The 15,815-nt window shown below is 64.1% G+C and overlaps 1 protein-coding gene across 2 annotated transcripts; it reads left to right on the plus strand.

Moving 5' to 3' along the window:
* Positions 1-113: 113 nt before the first annotated feature.
* On the plus strand, positions 114-13,846 carry SORT1 (sortilin 1). 2 transcript variants are annotated; one of them, XM_032710441.1, is made up of 20 exons: positions 114-280; positions 1,786-1,845; positions 2,518-2,591; positions 2,956-3,058; positions 3,417-3,581; positions 4,022-4,095; positions 4,224-4,273; positions 4,352-4,482; positions 4,563-4,707; positions 5,585-5,740; positions 7,112-7,218; positions 8,747-8,849; positions 8,918-9,086; positions 10,009-10,199; positions 10,982-11,171; positions 11,970-12,086; positions 12,186-12,294; positions 12,850-12,983; positions 13,527-13,650; positions 13,753-13,846. In XM_032710441.1, the coding sequence occupies exons 3-20, from the start codon at positions 2,560-2,562 to the stop codon at positions 13,765-13,767; spliced, it is 2,115 nt and encodes a 704-aa protein (XP_032566332.1). In that variant the 5' UTR covers positions 114-280; positions 1,786-1,845; positions 2,518-2,559; the 3' UTR covers positions 13,768-13,846. The 2 variants fall into 2 exon arrangements, with proteins under 2 accessions (XP_032566332.1, XP_032566331.1); XM_032710440.1 differs by having other exon boundaries at positions 244-280; positions 12,874-12,983.
* The last annotated feature ends 1,969 nt before the right edge of the window (positions 13,847-15,815 follow it).

Below are 15,815 nucleotides of genomic sequence, written 5' to 3' on the forward strand. Positions count from 1 at the left end.
CAGAGCGCGGGGGTGCGGCGCGGCAGCCAATGGGAGCTGTGGGGCGGGCCGCGGCGGGCGCGGCGGTGCCGGGCCGGGAGTCGCGATGGGGCCGCGACGCGGGGCGGGCGCGGGGCCGGGCCCGGCGCTGGGTCTGGCGCTCGGACTCGGCCTGGCCGTGGCCGCAGGGGCCGCGCTGGGGCTGAGGCACCGCGGGCCGCACCGGGACCCCCGCGGCGGTGGCGAGGCCTGCGCCGACCTGCGCGGGGCGGCGGCCGCGCTCGGAAACAACACGCACCAGGTGAGCGCGGACGGGCGGACGGACGGACAGAGGGGAGGGGGCTGTGCGGGGAGCAGAGACACCGCGGGGACGGCGGGGACACCGCGGGGACACTCCGCCCTCCGGCCGGGACGGACGGGACACGCACCTCCCGCCCCCCAGCCCCGCCCCCGCCCTGCGGGACGGGCGGACTGACGGACGGACAGGGAGATAGACGGAGAGACAGAGGGACAGGCGGACTGATAGAGAGATAGACGGACAGACGGACAGAGCGGTAGACGGAGAGACAGAGGGACAGGCGGACTGACAGAGGGATGGACGGAGAGACGGAGGGACAGACGGACTGATAGAGAGACGGAGAGACGGACGGGAGATAGACGGAAAGACAGAGCGATAGACGGACTGATAAAGCGATAGACAGAGGCGCAGACGGACAGAGCGGTAGGCGGAGAAGCAGAGGGACAGAGCGATAGACGGACCGATAGAGTGATAGAGTGACAGACGGACAGACCGATAGACAGGCAGGCAGACGGACAGACCGACAAACAGGCAGATAGATGGACCGACAGATGGACAGACCGACAGACGGATAGACAGACTGACAGGGCGATAGACAAACAGACACTCCCTGCCCTGGTAGAGCCCGACCCCCCACATGTGATGGTACGTGGTGGTGGGACGGACAGACAGACAGATAGACATCGTCCCGTGCACCCCTTGGGATGGACAGACAGACAGATAGACAGGCAGACATCCCCCCCTGCATCCCCCGGGCTGGACAGACGGACAGACAGGCCCCCATGAGTGTCCCTATGCCCCCTCCCAGTGTCCCCAGACCCACCCGAGTGTCCCCAGCTGCCCCCCCCGCAGCACCTCCAGTCCCCCCGTGTCCCCGGGGGTCCCTGGCTGGCGGGGGTGGCCGTGGGTGGGACCCCTCCCTCTCTGGGGTGGGGGGTCCCAGCACGGCCCGGGAGGGGCTGAGGGGGGGGGCAGGGTGGTGTCACCGTCCTGGGGGGGTGGCAGGGGACAGCCCTGTCCTGGGAGGGGTCTGGTGGGGGGGTCTGTCCCTGAGGGGAGGTCTCTCACTTTGGGGGGTCTGTCCCTATGGGGGGGTCTGTCCCTATGGGGGGGGCCTCTGTCCCTATGGGGGGGTCTGTCCCTGAGGGGAGGTCTCTCACTTTGGGGGGTCTGTCCCTATGGGGCAGGTCTGTTGCTATGGGGGGGTCTGTCCCTGTGGGGAGAGTCTGTCGCTATGGGGGGGGCTTTGTCCCTATTGGGTGGTCTGTCCCTATGGGGGGGGGAATCTGTCGCTATGGGGGGGTCTGTCCCTATGAGGGACTCTGTCCCTGGGGGGGGGGTCTGTCCCTGTGGAGGGATCTGTCCCTGTGGGGAGAGTCTGTTGCTATGGGGGGGTCTGTCCCTTTGGAGAGGTCTGTTGCTATGGAGGGGGGGGCTCTGTCGCTGTGGGGGGTCCCCTGCTGTCCCCCCCAGCTCTGGGGGTCCCTGTGACGTCTCTCCCCCCGCAGTGTGTCTTCGATGACCTCAGTGGCTCCGTGTCCCTGTCCTGGGTGGGCGACAGCACCGGGGTGAGCACTGGGGGGGCACAGCAGGGTCCCCATGTCCCCCCGAGGGGCTGTGAACGCCCCTGTCCCTGAGGGGCTGTGGGGTTGGGGGTCCCTCGGTCCCCCCTGTGACCTGTGGGGTTGGGGGTCCCTTGGTCCCCCCATGTCCTGTGGGACTGGGGGTCCCTCTGTCCCCACAATGTCCCTGATGGGCTGTGGGACTGGGGGTCCCTCGGTCTCCTTCACGATCTGTGGCATTGGGGGTCCCTTTGTCCCTCCAGTGTCCTTGTGGGGCTGTGGGATTGGGGTTCTTTCAGTCCCCTCCTTGTCCCCATGTCCCTGTGACTTTTGGGGTCCCTTTGTCCCCTCTGTGTCCCTGAGGGGCTGTGGGGTTGGGGGTCCCTTGGTCCCGCTATGTCTTGTGGGACTGGGGGTCCCTCTGTCCCCTCCATGACCTGTGGGGCTGAGGGTCTCTCTGTCCCTCCATGTCCCTGTGGGTTGGGGGTCCCTGTGTCCCCCCCATGTCTTGTGGGGCTGAGATCTCTGTCCCCCCATGCCCTGTGGGGTTGGGGGTCCCCCTATGCCCCCCTGTCCCCCCCACCCCCGAGGTGCTGGAGGGCAGGGGGTGCAGGGAGGGCCCCCCCCCCGTGGGGTGTCCAGGGACCCCCGTGTGACCCCCCCGTGCCTGTTTCCCAGGTGATCCTGGTGCTGACGACATTCCATGTGCCCCTGGTGATCATGAGCTTCGGGCAGTCCAAGCTCTACCGCAGGTGACCCCCTTGACCCCCCCAAAACGGGACCCCCCTTAACCCCTCCCCCCTTAACCCTGCCCCTCCTAACCCTGCTCCCTTAACCCACCCCCTTAACCCCTCCCCAACCCCTCCCTCCTTAACCCCACCCCCTAACCCCACCCCAACCCAACCCCCCCACTCTGCCCCTTAACCCTGCCTCTTAACCCGTCCCCAACCCCACCCCTTAACCCCACCCCCCATAACCCCACCCCTTAACCACGCCCCACTTAACCCCACCCCCTTAACCCCACCTTTCTTAGCCCTCCCCCTTTAACCCCACCCCCTAACCCCTCCCCCAACCCTGCCCCTTAACCCCGCCCCCTTAACCCCTCCGGAATTCCAGCGAGGATTACGGGAAAACCTTCCAGGACATCACGGGGCTCATCAACAACACCTTCATCCGCACGGAATTCGGGATGGCCATCGGGCCCGAGAACTCTGGGAAGGTGGGCAGGGAGCCGGGAATGAGGGGAGGGATCTGGGAATTTGGGAACCCCCCCAAATTTCCCTGGCTTTCCCTCGTGGGGTGTTTTGTGTTTTGCGTTTTGCGTGGGGTGAAATTGCATCACAATCCCCAAAATCCCCCCCAAATCTTCCCCCAATCCCCCAAAATTCCACCAAAATCCCCTGAAATCCTCCTAAAATCCCCCCAAATCCCCCAAAGTCTTTCCCAAATCATTTGAAATTCTACCAAAGTCTCTTGAAATCCCCCTAAAATCCCCCCAGATCCCCCCAAATCTTTCCCAAATCCCTTGAAATTCCAGCAGAATCCCCTGACACCCCCCTCACACCCCCCAAATGCAGGTGATCCTGACGGGGGACGTGTCTGGGGGCGGGCGTGGGGGGCGGATTTTCCGCTCCTGGGACTTTGCCCGGAATTTCGTGCCCACGGAGCTGCCCTTCCACCCCCTGGCCCAGATCTCCTACAGCCCCCAGCGGGCAGAGCGCCTGCTGGCACTGAGCACCGAGGTACTGGGGACACTGGGGGGACTGGGAGGACTGGGGGGGCAACTGGGGACACTGGGGCAACTGGGGGGCAACTAGGGGGGAAACTGGGGGCATGGGGGTGGCAACTGGGGGCACTGGTGGGGGACTAGGGAATACTTTTGGGTAATTTGGGACACTTGTGGGGCAGCTCAGGGCATTCGGGGGCAACTGGGGACACTGGGGGGGCAACTGGGATACACATGGGGAGGGTGGGGACACTTTTGGGGTGTCTGGGCACAGTTGTGAGGCACCTGGGGACACCTGTGGGATGACTGGGATCCTTGGAGGGGGCGTGGGGACACTTTTGGGGTGTTTGGGGACACTTTTGGGGTGCTGGAGACATTGGTGGGGCCCCGGGCTGGGGGCACACGGGGTGGGGTTGTCAGGGTAGCCCATCCCGATCCCGATCCCCCCTGTCCCAGAACGGGCTCTGGATCTCCACGGATTTCGGGGAGCGCTGGCGGGAGATCCACAAATCCGTGTGCTTGGCCAAGTGGTGAGTCCCTGCTGGATTTTGGAATGGGGGGGGACCACATTTTGAGAATCACCCCCCCTCCTCCCCTCCCCAAATTACATCTCAGCCCTTTTCTTGGGGCTGAATTCCCAAATTCCCTCTTCCCTCAGGGGCGGGAACGACACCATCTTCTTCACCACGTTCCTGAACAATTCCTGCAGTGAGTCTCGTGGGATGGGGGGTTAGGAGCATCCCAAACCCCTCCGGAGCCCCCTGACCCCCCCTCCCGTGTGTTAAGAAGCTGATCTGGGATTCCTGGAGCTGAAGAAAACCCCCGACCTGGGACAATCCTTCCGGACCATCGGCTCCCGGATCTACTCCTTCGGGATGGGCGGCCGCTTCCTCTTCGCCTCCGTCATGACGGAGCAGGTGCCGATCCCGCTTTTCCCGCTGTCCCGTGGTCTCCCTGTGCCATCCCACGGCTTATCCCGGCGCTGCTGCTCCCACAGGGCACCATGAGGCGCATCCACGTGTCCCTGGACCAGGGGGATTCCTGGAACATGGCCCAGCTGCCCTCGGTGGGACACGAGCAGTTCTACTCCATCCTGGCCGCCAACGACGACCTGGTGTTCATGCACGTGGATGAGCCCGGGGGTGAGGGAGAGTGGGAATGGGAATGGGAGTGGGATTGGGAGTGAGAGAGGGAGCGGGAACAGGATCGGGGAGTGGGATCGGGATTGGGAACGGGATCGGGAGTGGGATCCAGGAGTGGGAGTGAGACTAAGAGCGGGATCCGGAAGCGATATCTGGGATTGGGATCAGGATTGGGAGTGGGAGCAGGATCAGGAGTGGGAGCGGGAGTGAGATTAGGATCGGGAGTGGGATCTGGGATCAGGAGCAGGAGTGAGAGCAGGATCTGGGAGCAGGCGTGGGATCCAGAGCAGGATTGGGAACAGAATCCAGGAGCAGGAGCGGGATCCGGGAGCAGGAGTGGGATCTGGGAGTGGGATTGGGATCGGGAGCGATATCGGGAGTGGGATCCAGGAGCAGGATCTGGGACTGGGAGGGAGATCGGGAGTGGGATTGGGATTGGGATCAGGATCCAGGAGCAGAATCAGGATCCAGGGGTGGGATCTGGGATTTGGAGCGGGATCTGGGAGCGGGATCCAGAGCACCGGGAGATGGGCAGGGATGGCAGGATACTGCTGGGAGATGGGAAGAGATGGTGGGACACCCCCAGGAGATGGGCAGGGATGATGGGACACCCCCAGGAGATGGGCAGAGATGGTGGGACAGCCCTGGAACACAGGCAGGGATGGGGGGACACCCCCAGGAGATGGGATGGTGAGACACTCCTGGGAGATGGGCAGGGATGGTGGGACAGCCCTGGAACACAGGCAGGGATGGGGGGACACCCCCGGGAAGCTCCAGGGGGAGCACAGGGGGGGTTTCCTCGTGGGACTCTGCTGATCATCCCCCCGCCCGCTGCGTTTTCTGGGGATTTGGTGCTTCCCGCCCCCCCCCACTGCAGACACGGGATTCGGGACCATCTACACGTCGGACGAGCGCGGGATCCTCTACTCCAAGTCCCTGGAGAGGCACCTGTACACCACCACGGGCGGGGAGACCGACTTCACCAACGTCACCTCCCTGCGCGGCACCTTCATCACCAGCGTGCTGGCTGAGGGTGCGCTGGGAGCCACCTGGGGTCCGCCTGGGAGCCACCCCGGGATCTGGAATCAGTCCCTGGGAGCTGGAATCTACCCCGGGATCTGGGATCAATCCCTGGGAGCTGGAATCCACCCTGGGATCTGGGATCCACCCCTGGGGTCTGGGATCAATCCCTGGGATCTGGGATCCATCCCTGGGATCTGGAATCCACCCCGGGATCTGGGATCCATCCCTGGGAGCTGGAATCCACCCCAGGATCTGGGATCAATCCCTGGGATCTGGAATCCATCCCTGGGATCTGGAATCCTCCCCTGGGATCTGGAACTCACCCCTGGGATCTGAAATCCACCCTGGGATCTGGGATCAATCCCTGGGATCTGGAATCCACCCCTAGGGTCTGGGATCTGCCCCTGGAAGCTGGAATCTACTCTGGGATCCATCAATGGGGGCTGAGACCCACCCCTGGGATCTGGGATCGACCTCTGGGATCTACCCTGGGATCCGAGACCCAGGATCCACCCCCACCCCCCTGCTAGGATCCACCCTGGGATCTGGGACCTGTCCCTGGGATCCACCCCTGGGCTCTGGAATCCACCCTGGGATCTGGGATCTGCCTGTAGGATCCATCCCTGGGACCTGGGATCCATACTTGGGATCCACCACTGGGATCCACTCCTGGGATCTGGGTTAAGGGGGATGGAGAAGAGGGTGATCCCATCCCAAAAATCCTCTCCATGGTTCAGGGACCTGGGGTAATGGAGAGGAGAGTAATCCCATCCCAAAAATCCTGCCCTGGGATCTGGGGGGATGGAGGGACGGGGGATCCCACCCCAAAAATCTTCCACAGGGGTGGGATTTGGAGTCTGGGATCTGATCTGGGGTGATGGAGGGGAGGGGGATCCCACCCCACAAATCCTCCCTTGGGATCTGGGATGGGGGGGATGGAGGGGAGGGTGATCTCATCCCCAAAATCCTCCCCTGGCATGGGATTTAGGGTCTGGGATCTGATCTGGGGAGATGGAGAGAAGGGTGATCCCATCCCTAAAGTCCTCCACAGGGATGGGATTTGGGATCTGGGGGGATGGAGGGAAGAGGGATCCCATCCCAAAAGTCCTCCTCTGGGATCTTGAATCTGGGATCTGGGATCTGGGGAGATGGAGGGGAGGGAGATCCCATCCCAAGAATCTTCCACGGGGGTGGGATTTGGGATCTGGGGGGATGGAGGGGAGGGGGATCCCACCCCACAAATCCTCCTCTGGGATAGGCCCCGGGTGGGAGGGAGGGGGGTAAACCCTGCCCCCAAACTGGGGGTGCTGGGGGATGTCGAGGGCTGTGCTGAGCCCCCCTGTTCCCTGTCATTCCCGGACATTCCCTGTGCCCATCCCAGACAATTCCATCCGCTCCGTGATCACCTTCGACCGGGGGGGGCAGTGGGAGCCCCTGCGCAGACCCCACAACAGCCCCTGTGATGGCACCGCCCCCAGCGGGGACCAGGTGGGACCACAGGGACCCCAAAAGGGGGGAGACACCAAAGGGAGGGGGAGAGAACCCCAAAAGGGGGGGAGACACCAAAGAGAGGGGGAGAGAACCCCAAAAGGGGGGGAGACACCAAAGGGAGGGGGGGACCCCCAAAAGGGGAGGAGGCACCAAAGGGAGGGGGAGAGAACCCCAAAAGGGGAGGGTCTCCCAATGGGGGAGACCCCAAAGAGGGGGGGAGCCTAAAGTGGAGGGGAGACCCCCCAAAGGGGGGGAGGAGATCCTAAAGGGGGAGGGAGACCCCAAAGGGGGAAGGAGACACCAAAAGGGGCAACCCCAAAGGGAGGGGGAGACCCCCAAAGTGTGGGGGGAGATCCTATGGAAGGGGAGACCCCCAAAGGGGGGGGGAGACCCTAAAGGGAGGGGAGATCCTAAAGGGGGAGGAGATCCTGGAGGAGGGGTGAGATCCCAAAGGGAGAGGGAGACCCGCAAGGAGGGGGACCCCAAAGGGGAGAGGAGACCCCCAAAGGGGGAGGGAGACCCCAAAGGGGGAGACGGTAATGGGGGGACCCCAAAGAGGGGCGAGACCCCCAAAGGAGGAGGGAGACCCTCAACAAGGGGGAGGGACCCCTGTGGTGACCCCCAGGTTGAGGGGGGGACGACACCCCCAACCTGGGGCCGAAAGGGGAGGAGGAGGGTGGGACCCCTGGGTGGGGACCCCCAAACTGGGGGGAAGGTGGGTGTGACTCCTGGGTGGGACCCCCAGATTGAAGGGCTGGGGAGGGGAGGAGGGGAGTGGGACCCCCAGAGGGGACCCCCAAACTCCAGAGGTGAGGGAGGGGTGGGGGAGACCCTCAGACTGGGGGCTGCGGAGGGAGCCCCTGGGTGTAGGTCCTGTGTGTAGGACCCCCGGGTGGGACCCTCATGGGGGGCTGGGGGGAGGTTTGGGGGCTCCCTGAGTCTGAGGGGTCTGCAGGAGGTGCCTGGGGGTACCATAGGGGGTCCGTGGGGATCCTGGGGGTCCCGTGGGGGTCCCATGGGTGCCATAGGAGATCCTTGGGTGCCATGGGGGTCCCCTGGGGGTCCTGTGGGTCCTATGGGGGTTCTGTGGGTGCTGTTTGGGGTTGGGGGGGTCCATGGGTGCTCTGGGGGTCCCGTGGGTGCCGTGGGGGTCCCTGGGGGTCCTGTGCGTCCCATGGGGATCCTGTGGGTGTGCCATGGGAGTGCTATGTGCCTGGTGGGGGTCCCACATCCCCCCTAGGTGTCCTGTATGCACCATGGGGGTCCGCTGTCTGCCCTGGGGGTCCTGCGTGCCCCGTGGGTGTCCTGTGAGCCCCGTGGGGGTCCCATGAGCCCTGTGGGTGTCCCATGTCCCCCCAAGGGTCCTGCGTGCCCCGTGGGTGTCCTGTGAGCCCTGTGGGTGTCCCGTGTCCCCGCAAGGGTCCCCCATGTCCCCCCGAGGGTCCTGCATGCCCCGTGGGTGTCCTGTGAGCTCCGTGGGGGTCCCGTGTCCCCCCTGAGGGTGCTGACAGTGCCCCCCCTGCAGTGCAGCCTGCACATCCACGCCTCGTACAGCATCTCGCAGAAGCTCAACGTGCCCATGGCGCCGCTGTCGGAGCCCAGCGCCGTGGGCATCGTCCTCGCCCACGGTACGGGGGGGCCGGGGGGGCTGCAGGGACCCCCCCGGTGCCCCCCGGACTGACGTGAGCCCCCCTAGGGAGCGTCGGGGGGGCCATGTCCGTGATGAGCCCCGACGTGTTCGTGTCCGACGACGGCGGCTACAGCTGGGCCCGGACCCTGCGGGGCCCCCACCACTACGGCATCCTCGACTCGGGGGGGCTGCTCGTGGCCATCCAGCACACCAACCAGCCCCTCAACACCCTCCTGTGAGTCTGGGGGATCATGGGGGTTTGGGGTGTCTCTGGGTTTGGGGACTTCCTGTGTTTGGGGCATCCCTCAGGTTTGGGGTGTCCCCGTGTCCAGGGTCCCTGGTTCTGTAGGATCCATGGCTTTGGGCTGCCCTGGCGCTGGATTATCCCTGTTTTTGGGTACCCCCATCTCCAGGGTCCCTGGCTCTGGGTTACCCCTGTTTTTGGGGTGCTCCCATTTCCAAGGTCCCTGTCTCTGGGTTATCCCTGGCTTTGGGGTGTCCCTGTCTCTGAGGTCCCTGACTCTGGGCTCCCTGGTTTTGGGATACCCCCATCCCCAGGCACCCCTTCCCCGGTGGTCCCTGGCTGTGCTCCCCAGGTTCACCCTGGTGGTCCCTGTTTCTGGAGCATCCCCCTCCCCAGTCGTTCCTGACTGTGCCCCCCGTGCTCCCCCAGGTTGTCCCTGGTGGTCCCTGGCTGTGCCCCCCATGCCCCCAGGTTCTCCCTGGATGAGGGGCAGTGCTGGGACACCCCAGGTTCTCCCCAGGGTCCCTGGCTGTGCCCCCAAGGTTCACCCCAGTGGTCCCTGTGCTGTGCCCCCCAGGTTCTCCAAGGTGGTCCCTGGTTCTGGGCTGTCCCCCTTCCTGGTGGTCCCTGTGCTGTGCCCCCCAGGTTCTCCAAGGTGGTCCCTGGTTCTGGGCTGTCTCCCTTCCTGGTGGTCCCTGTTTTTGGGGCACCCCCTCCCTGGTGGTCCCTGACTGTACCCCCCCTGCCCCCAGGTTCTCCCCAGATGAGGGGCAGTGCTGGGACACCCCAAGTTCACCCCAGTGGTCTCACCCTGGTGGTCTCTGTGTCCCCAGGTTCTCCCCGGATGAGGGGCAGTGCTGGCACAGCCGCAGGTTGTCCCTGAGGGTCCCTGACTGTCCCCTGTGCCCCCCAGGTTCTCCCCAGACGAGGGGCAGTGCTGGTACAGCCACACCTTCTCCCCCGAGCCGCTCTTCTTCACGGGCCTGGCCTCGGAGCCAGGGGCTCGCTCCAGCACCGTCAGCGTGTGGGGATTCCGGGGGGCCTTCCCCGCCCGGCACTGGGTGTCCTACACCGTGGACTTTGGGGAGCTGCTCAGCAGGACCTGTGAGAGGGGCAGGGACAGGGAGGGGATGGAGGGATGGAGAGATATGGGGGATGGAGGGGATGGGGGGATATGGGGGATGGGGGGGATGGAGGGATGGGGGGATGTGGGGGATGGAGGGATGGAGAGATGTGGGGGATGGAGGGATGGGGGGCATGCAGGGATGGAAGGATATGGGGGATGGAGAGAATGAGGCGATGGAGGGATGGAGGGGATGGGGGCAATGGAGAGGGACAGCAGGGAACAACCAAGGATGGGGATGGCTGGGATGGGGATAAACTGGGATGGGGACTGTGGGAACAGCAGGGACAGACTGGGATGGGGACAAGGGGGGCTGGGGACAGACTGGGAGCTGAGCTGGCGACATGGGGACAGGCTGGAGTTGGGATAACCTGGGCTGGGGATGGGCTGGAGTTGGGATAACCTGGGCTGGGGACACAGGGACAGGCTGGAGTTGGGATAACCTGGGCTGGGGATGGGCTGGAGTTGGGATAACCTGGGCTGGGGACACAGGGACAGGCTGGAGTTGGGATAACCTGGGCTGGGGATGGGCTGGAGTTGGGATAACCTGGGCTGGGGACACAGGGACAGGCTGGAGTTGGGATAACCTGGGCTGGGGACACAGGGACAGGCTGGAGTTGGGATAACCTGGGCTGGGGACACAGGGACAGGCTGGAGTTGGGATAACCCGAACTGGGGACTTGGGGACAGTGGTGGCTCTGCAGCCCAGGCCGGGCCGTGTCCGTGTCCGTGTCCCCTCCATCGTGTCCCCGTGCCCGAGCAGGCGAGGACAAGGACTACACCATCTGGCTGGCTCACTCCAGTGACCCCAGTGCTCCCAGTGACGGCTGCGTGCTGGGGTACAAGGAGCAGTTCCGGCGCCTGCGCAAGGCCTCGCTCTGCCGCAACGGGCGCGGCTTCAGCGCCAGCCCCCAGCGCTCCGTGTGCCCCTGCACCCTGCAGGACTTCCTGTGGTACTGATCCATCCATCCCAAACCATCCCAAACCATCCCAACACAGCCCCCAGTGCTCTGTGTGCCCCTGCACCCTGCAGGACTTCCTGTGGTACTGATCCAACCATCCCAAATGATCCCATCCCCATTCCCGTCCCATTCTCAGTCTCATTCCCATTCCCATCCCATCCCATTCCCATGGGATTCCATCCCATTCCGTGTTCCCAGTGATTTCGGGTACTACTGCCTGGAGAACCAATCCCCATTCGCATCCCATTCCATCCCCATTCCCATGGGATCCCATCCCATTCCTTGTTCCTGCAGTGATTTTGGGTACAACCTCCTAGAGAGCCAATCCCCATTCCCATCCTATCCCCATTCCCATTCCCAATCCCATTCCCTTTCCCATCCCATCCCCATTCCCATCCTATCCCCATTCCCATTCCCATCCCATCCCCATCCCATCCCATTCCCATTCCTATCCCATCCCATCCCATCCCATTCCCATTGGGTTCCGTCCCATTCCGTATTCTCAGTGATTTCAGGTACTACTGCCTGGAGAACCAATCCCCATTCCCATCCCATCCCGTGGGATCCCATCTCCCATTCCCTATTCCCAGTAGTTTTTGGTATTACCACCCTGAGAACCAGTCCCCATTCCCATCCCATTCCTGTTCCTATCCCATCCTGTGCCCTTCCCGTTCCCACAGGATGCCGCGTGTTCCCTGTTCCCAGTGATTTCGGGTACTGCTGCCCGAAGAACTAATCCCCATTCCCATCCCATGCCATGGGATCCCATCCCATTCCCTGTTCCCACAGTGATTTCGGGTACTACCGCCCGGAGAACCAATCCGAGTGTGTGGAGCAGCCGGAGCTGAAGGGCCACGACCTGGAATTCTGCCTGTACGGCCGCCGGGAGCTGCTCCGCACCAGCGGGTACCAGGAATCCCCCTTGGCATCCCCCAGTCCTGTGGGATCCCCGGGAAGGGGTGCTGGGAGCTGCGGGGTCACCGGGTGTCCCCTCCCCGCTCCCAGGTACCGGAAAATCCCGGGGGACAAATGTTCCGGAGGGGAGAGCCCGAGCCGGGAGGAGACGGACATGAAGAAGAAATGCACCAGTGACCTGCTCAGCCCCGGGCAGCTGGTGGGTGCTGGGACAGCTCCGGGTGGGGGTGGGACAGCTCCAGGTGTCCCCGGGGAACCGGGAATTCCGGGATGGGCGGGATAACCCTCCTCAAACCCACCCCGATCCTGGTGCCAGGGCCGCTCATCCCCGGGATCGGCGGGAGGAGGGGGGTGTTTGGGGGGAGGGGGGTGTTTGGGGTGTTCATGGGGGTGTGTTTGGGGTGTCCCTGCCCCCCTAGCTCTGGGTTTTCCTGGTTTTCCAGCAGCTCCATCCCAGTGGTCCCAGCTGTGGTGGCCGTTAAATCCCTGGGATCGGCAGGAGGGTGGCTGTGTTAGGGGGAATGGGGGTGTTTGGGGGTATTTTGGGGCGTCTGGGGGGAGAAAGGAGTGTTTTGGGGTGTTCCTTCCCCCCCAGCTCCGAGTTTTCTCACTTTTCTGGCAGCTCCATCCTGGGGGCCTTGGCCATGGTGGCCATTAATCCCCCGGGTCAGTGGGAGGAGGGGGGTGTTTTTTGGGGGATAGTTGTGTTTAGGGGTGTTCAAGGGGGGTGTTTGGTGTGTCCCTGCCCCCCCAGCTCCGTGCTTTCCCGGTTTTCCAGCAGGGATCCTCAGGCAGCTCCGTGCCCGTGGCCCTGGCCGTGGTGGCCGCGCTCGTGGTGGTGGCCGTGACCGGGGCCGTGCTGGTCAAGAGATACGTCTGTGGGGGCAGGTGAGGGCACAGATCCCATCCACCCCATCCCAAAGCATCCCAAAGCATCCCAAACCATCCCATCCCATCCCATCCCATCTCTCACTTCCCATCCCAATCCCACTCTGACGTCCCAAATCCCCCCTAAACCCCCTGATCCCCCCAATCCCACCCTGACCCCCCAAACCCCTCCCTGACCCCCCCCAATCCCACCCTAACCCCCCCCATTGACCCCCTGACCACCCCAATCCCCCCCCGACCCCCCAAACTCATCCCGACCCCCCAAACACCCCTGTGCCCCCAAATTGCCCCCCTGATCCCCCATTGACCTCCTGGCCCCCCCAAAACCTCCTGACCATCTCTGACCCCCCCACTGACCTCCTGTCCCCCTCATACCCCCTCAATCCCCCCCAATGCCTCCATTGACCCCCGAGCCCCCCCAAAACCCCTGACCCCCTTGACTGCCCCATTGACCTCCTGACCCTCCCATTGACATCCTGACCCCCCATACCCCTCAATCCCCCGTGCCCCCCCCATGCCCCCCTGACCCCCCATGCCCCCCAGGTTCCTGGTCCATCGCTATTCCGTGCTCCGCCAACACGCCGAGGCCTCCGGAGCCGACGGCATCGAGGGGCTGGAGCCCCCCCCTGCCCCCACCAAGGGGGGCTTCCACGACGACTCCGACGAGGTCAGTGTGGGGGGACACCCCCCGGCCCCCCAGACCCCCCTGAGCCCCCGAACCCCCCATTTTGGGAGGATCCCCCGGGGTGACGCTCCCGTGTTTCCGCAGGATCTCCTGGAGTAGCCGAGAGTTCCCACGCTGGACACCCTCCCCCGGCGAGAGGACCCCCCCAGGCAGGGAGGGACCCCCCCAGAAACAGGCGGGGAACCCCCCCCAACCAGCAGGGGCCCCCCCGAACTGGCAGGACCCCCCAAAACGAGCAGGGTCCCCCTGAACAAATGGGGAGCCCTCAAATAAATGGGGACCCCCCAAAAAAACCCGGGGAACCCCCAAATAAGCGGGGACCCCCCAGATAAATGGGGACCCCCCCAAACAAATGGGGACCTCCCAAAAAAAACCAGGGACTCCCTGAACAAATGGGGACCCCCTGAACAAACAGGGACCCCCCCAAAAAAATGGGGACCCCCCAAATAAATGGGGACCCCCCAAATAACCCCCCTCCAAACAAACAGGGACCCCCTGAACAAACAGGGACCCCCCAAATAAATGTGGATCCCCCCACAAAATGGGGACCCCCAAAATAAACATGTACCCTCAAAAAAATGGGGAAGCCCCAAAACAAACTGGGACCCCCCTAAAAAAAAAACTGGGACCTCCCCAAATAAACAGAGATCCCCCCCAACGAACAACAGGGACCCCCTGAACAAATGGGGACCCCCCCAAACAAACAGGGACCCCCTGCACCCTCTACCTGGGAGAGGGGGGTTCATCTGCCCCTCCCCCTTTTTGGGGTGGTCTATTCTGGGGGGGGTGGGGATGCCCCCCATGGTGTCCCCCCTGCTCTGGGGGGGCCGGGGGGGCTCAGGGGTGACCCCCCCCAGCATGTTCCTTCCCTAAAGCGCCACAAATTTGGGGGATCCCCCGTGCTTGGGGGGGATGGGGGGGTCTGTGCGCCTCCCCAAGGTCTCTGTGCCCCACCCGGGATCTGTGCCCCCCCCCCTCCCCGGGGATCTCTGTGCCCACCCCGGGGTCTCTGTGCCCCCCCCGGCCGAGGGACTCGCAGCAATAAGGACACAGAAGCAATTTGGGGGGGGCCGGGGAGGGGGGGGCAGGAAGGAGGGGGGGAGAGGAGCGGCCCCCCCAGTTTGGGGTGTCCCCCCAGGGTTGGTCCCGGCACTGGTTCAGTCTCTGTACACTGGAAAGACCCTTTTATGGGGGGGGTGTTGTACCCCAAAATACCCCCCCGACTTGGGGGGGTGTCTTTACAACCCCCCCAGTGGGTTTTGGGGTCTTTATGACCCCCCCATTTGGGGGTGTGGGGTCTTTATGACCCCCCAATTTGGGGTGCAGAGGTTTTATGACCCCCCCCCCATTTGGGGTCTCTGTGACCCCCCCATTGGGGTTCAGACACTTTATGACCCCCCCCATTGGGGTGTGGGGTCCCTGTGACCCCTCCAGTGGGTTTTGGGGTCTTTATGCCCCCCCAAATTGGGGTGCAGAGGTTTTATGACACCCCCCCCCCATTTGGGGTCTCTGTGACCCCACCCATTTTGGGGTGTGGGGTCTTTATGACCCCCCCCAAATTGGGGTGTGGCGTCTCTGTGACCCTCCTAGTGGGTTTTGGGGTCTTTATGGCCCCTCTCAAATTGGGGTGCAGAGGTTTTATGACACCCCCCCCCCCCATTTGGGGTCTCTGTGCCCCCCCCCACTGGGGTTCAGAGGATTTACGACCCCCCCATTTTGGGGTGTGGGATCTCTGTACCTCCCCCCAGGGGGTTTTGGGGTCTTTATGACCCCCCCAAATTTGGGTTCAGAGGCTTTATGACCCCCCCCCCATTTGGGGTCTCTGTGACCCCCCCCATTTTGGGGTGTGGGGTCTTTATGACCCCCCCAAATTAGGGTGTGGGGTCTCTGTCCCCCCCCCCAGCTGCAACAGCGGGGGGGGTTTCAACAAGACGGGGGGGGCGTTGCTGCAGCCCCCCCGTGCTCCCCTCCCCCACCGCTATCGCGATATGGCCCCGCTGTCACGACAAAGCCCCGCCCCCAAAGCGGGGGGGCCGCGGCCGAGCCCCCCCTTGCATGTGGGACCCCCAAAGGAAAAGCCATAGCCCAGGACCCCCTCGGCCCCCCCGGGGGGTTTGGGGTGCGGGGGGGTTTGGGGCGGGGAGGGT

This window comes from Chiroxiphia lanceolata, chromosome 25 (assembly GCF_009829145.1).
Source record: "Chiroxiphia lanceolata isolate bChiLan1 chromosome 25, bChiLan1.pri, whole genome shotgun sequence".
NCBI classification, from domain to species: Eukaryota; Metazoa; Chordata; class Aves; order Passeriformes; family Pipridae; genus Chiroxiphia; species Chiroxiphia lanceolata.

What these genes read in the sequence shown, in the direction of transcription:
- SORT1 (XM_032710441.1), top strand. Translation starts at nt 2,560, where the DNA reads ATGAGCTTCGGGCAGTCCAAGCTCTACCGCAG. An exon ending in TCCGTGTGCTTGGCCAAGTG is followed by an intron (nt 4,096 to 4,223) that starts GTGAGTCCCTGC and finishes CTCTTCCCTCAG; the next exon opens with GGGCGGGAACGACACCATCT. An exon ending in GGAGCTGCTCAGCAGGACCT is followed by an intron (nt 10,200 to 10,981) that starts GTGAGAGGGGCA and finishes GTGCCCGAGCAG; the next exon opens with GCGAGGACAAGGACTACACC.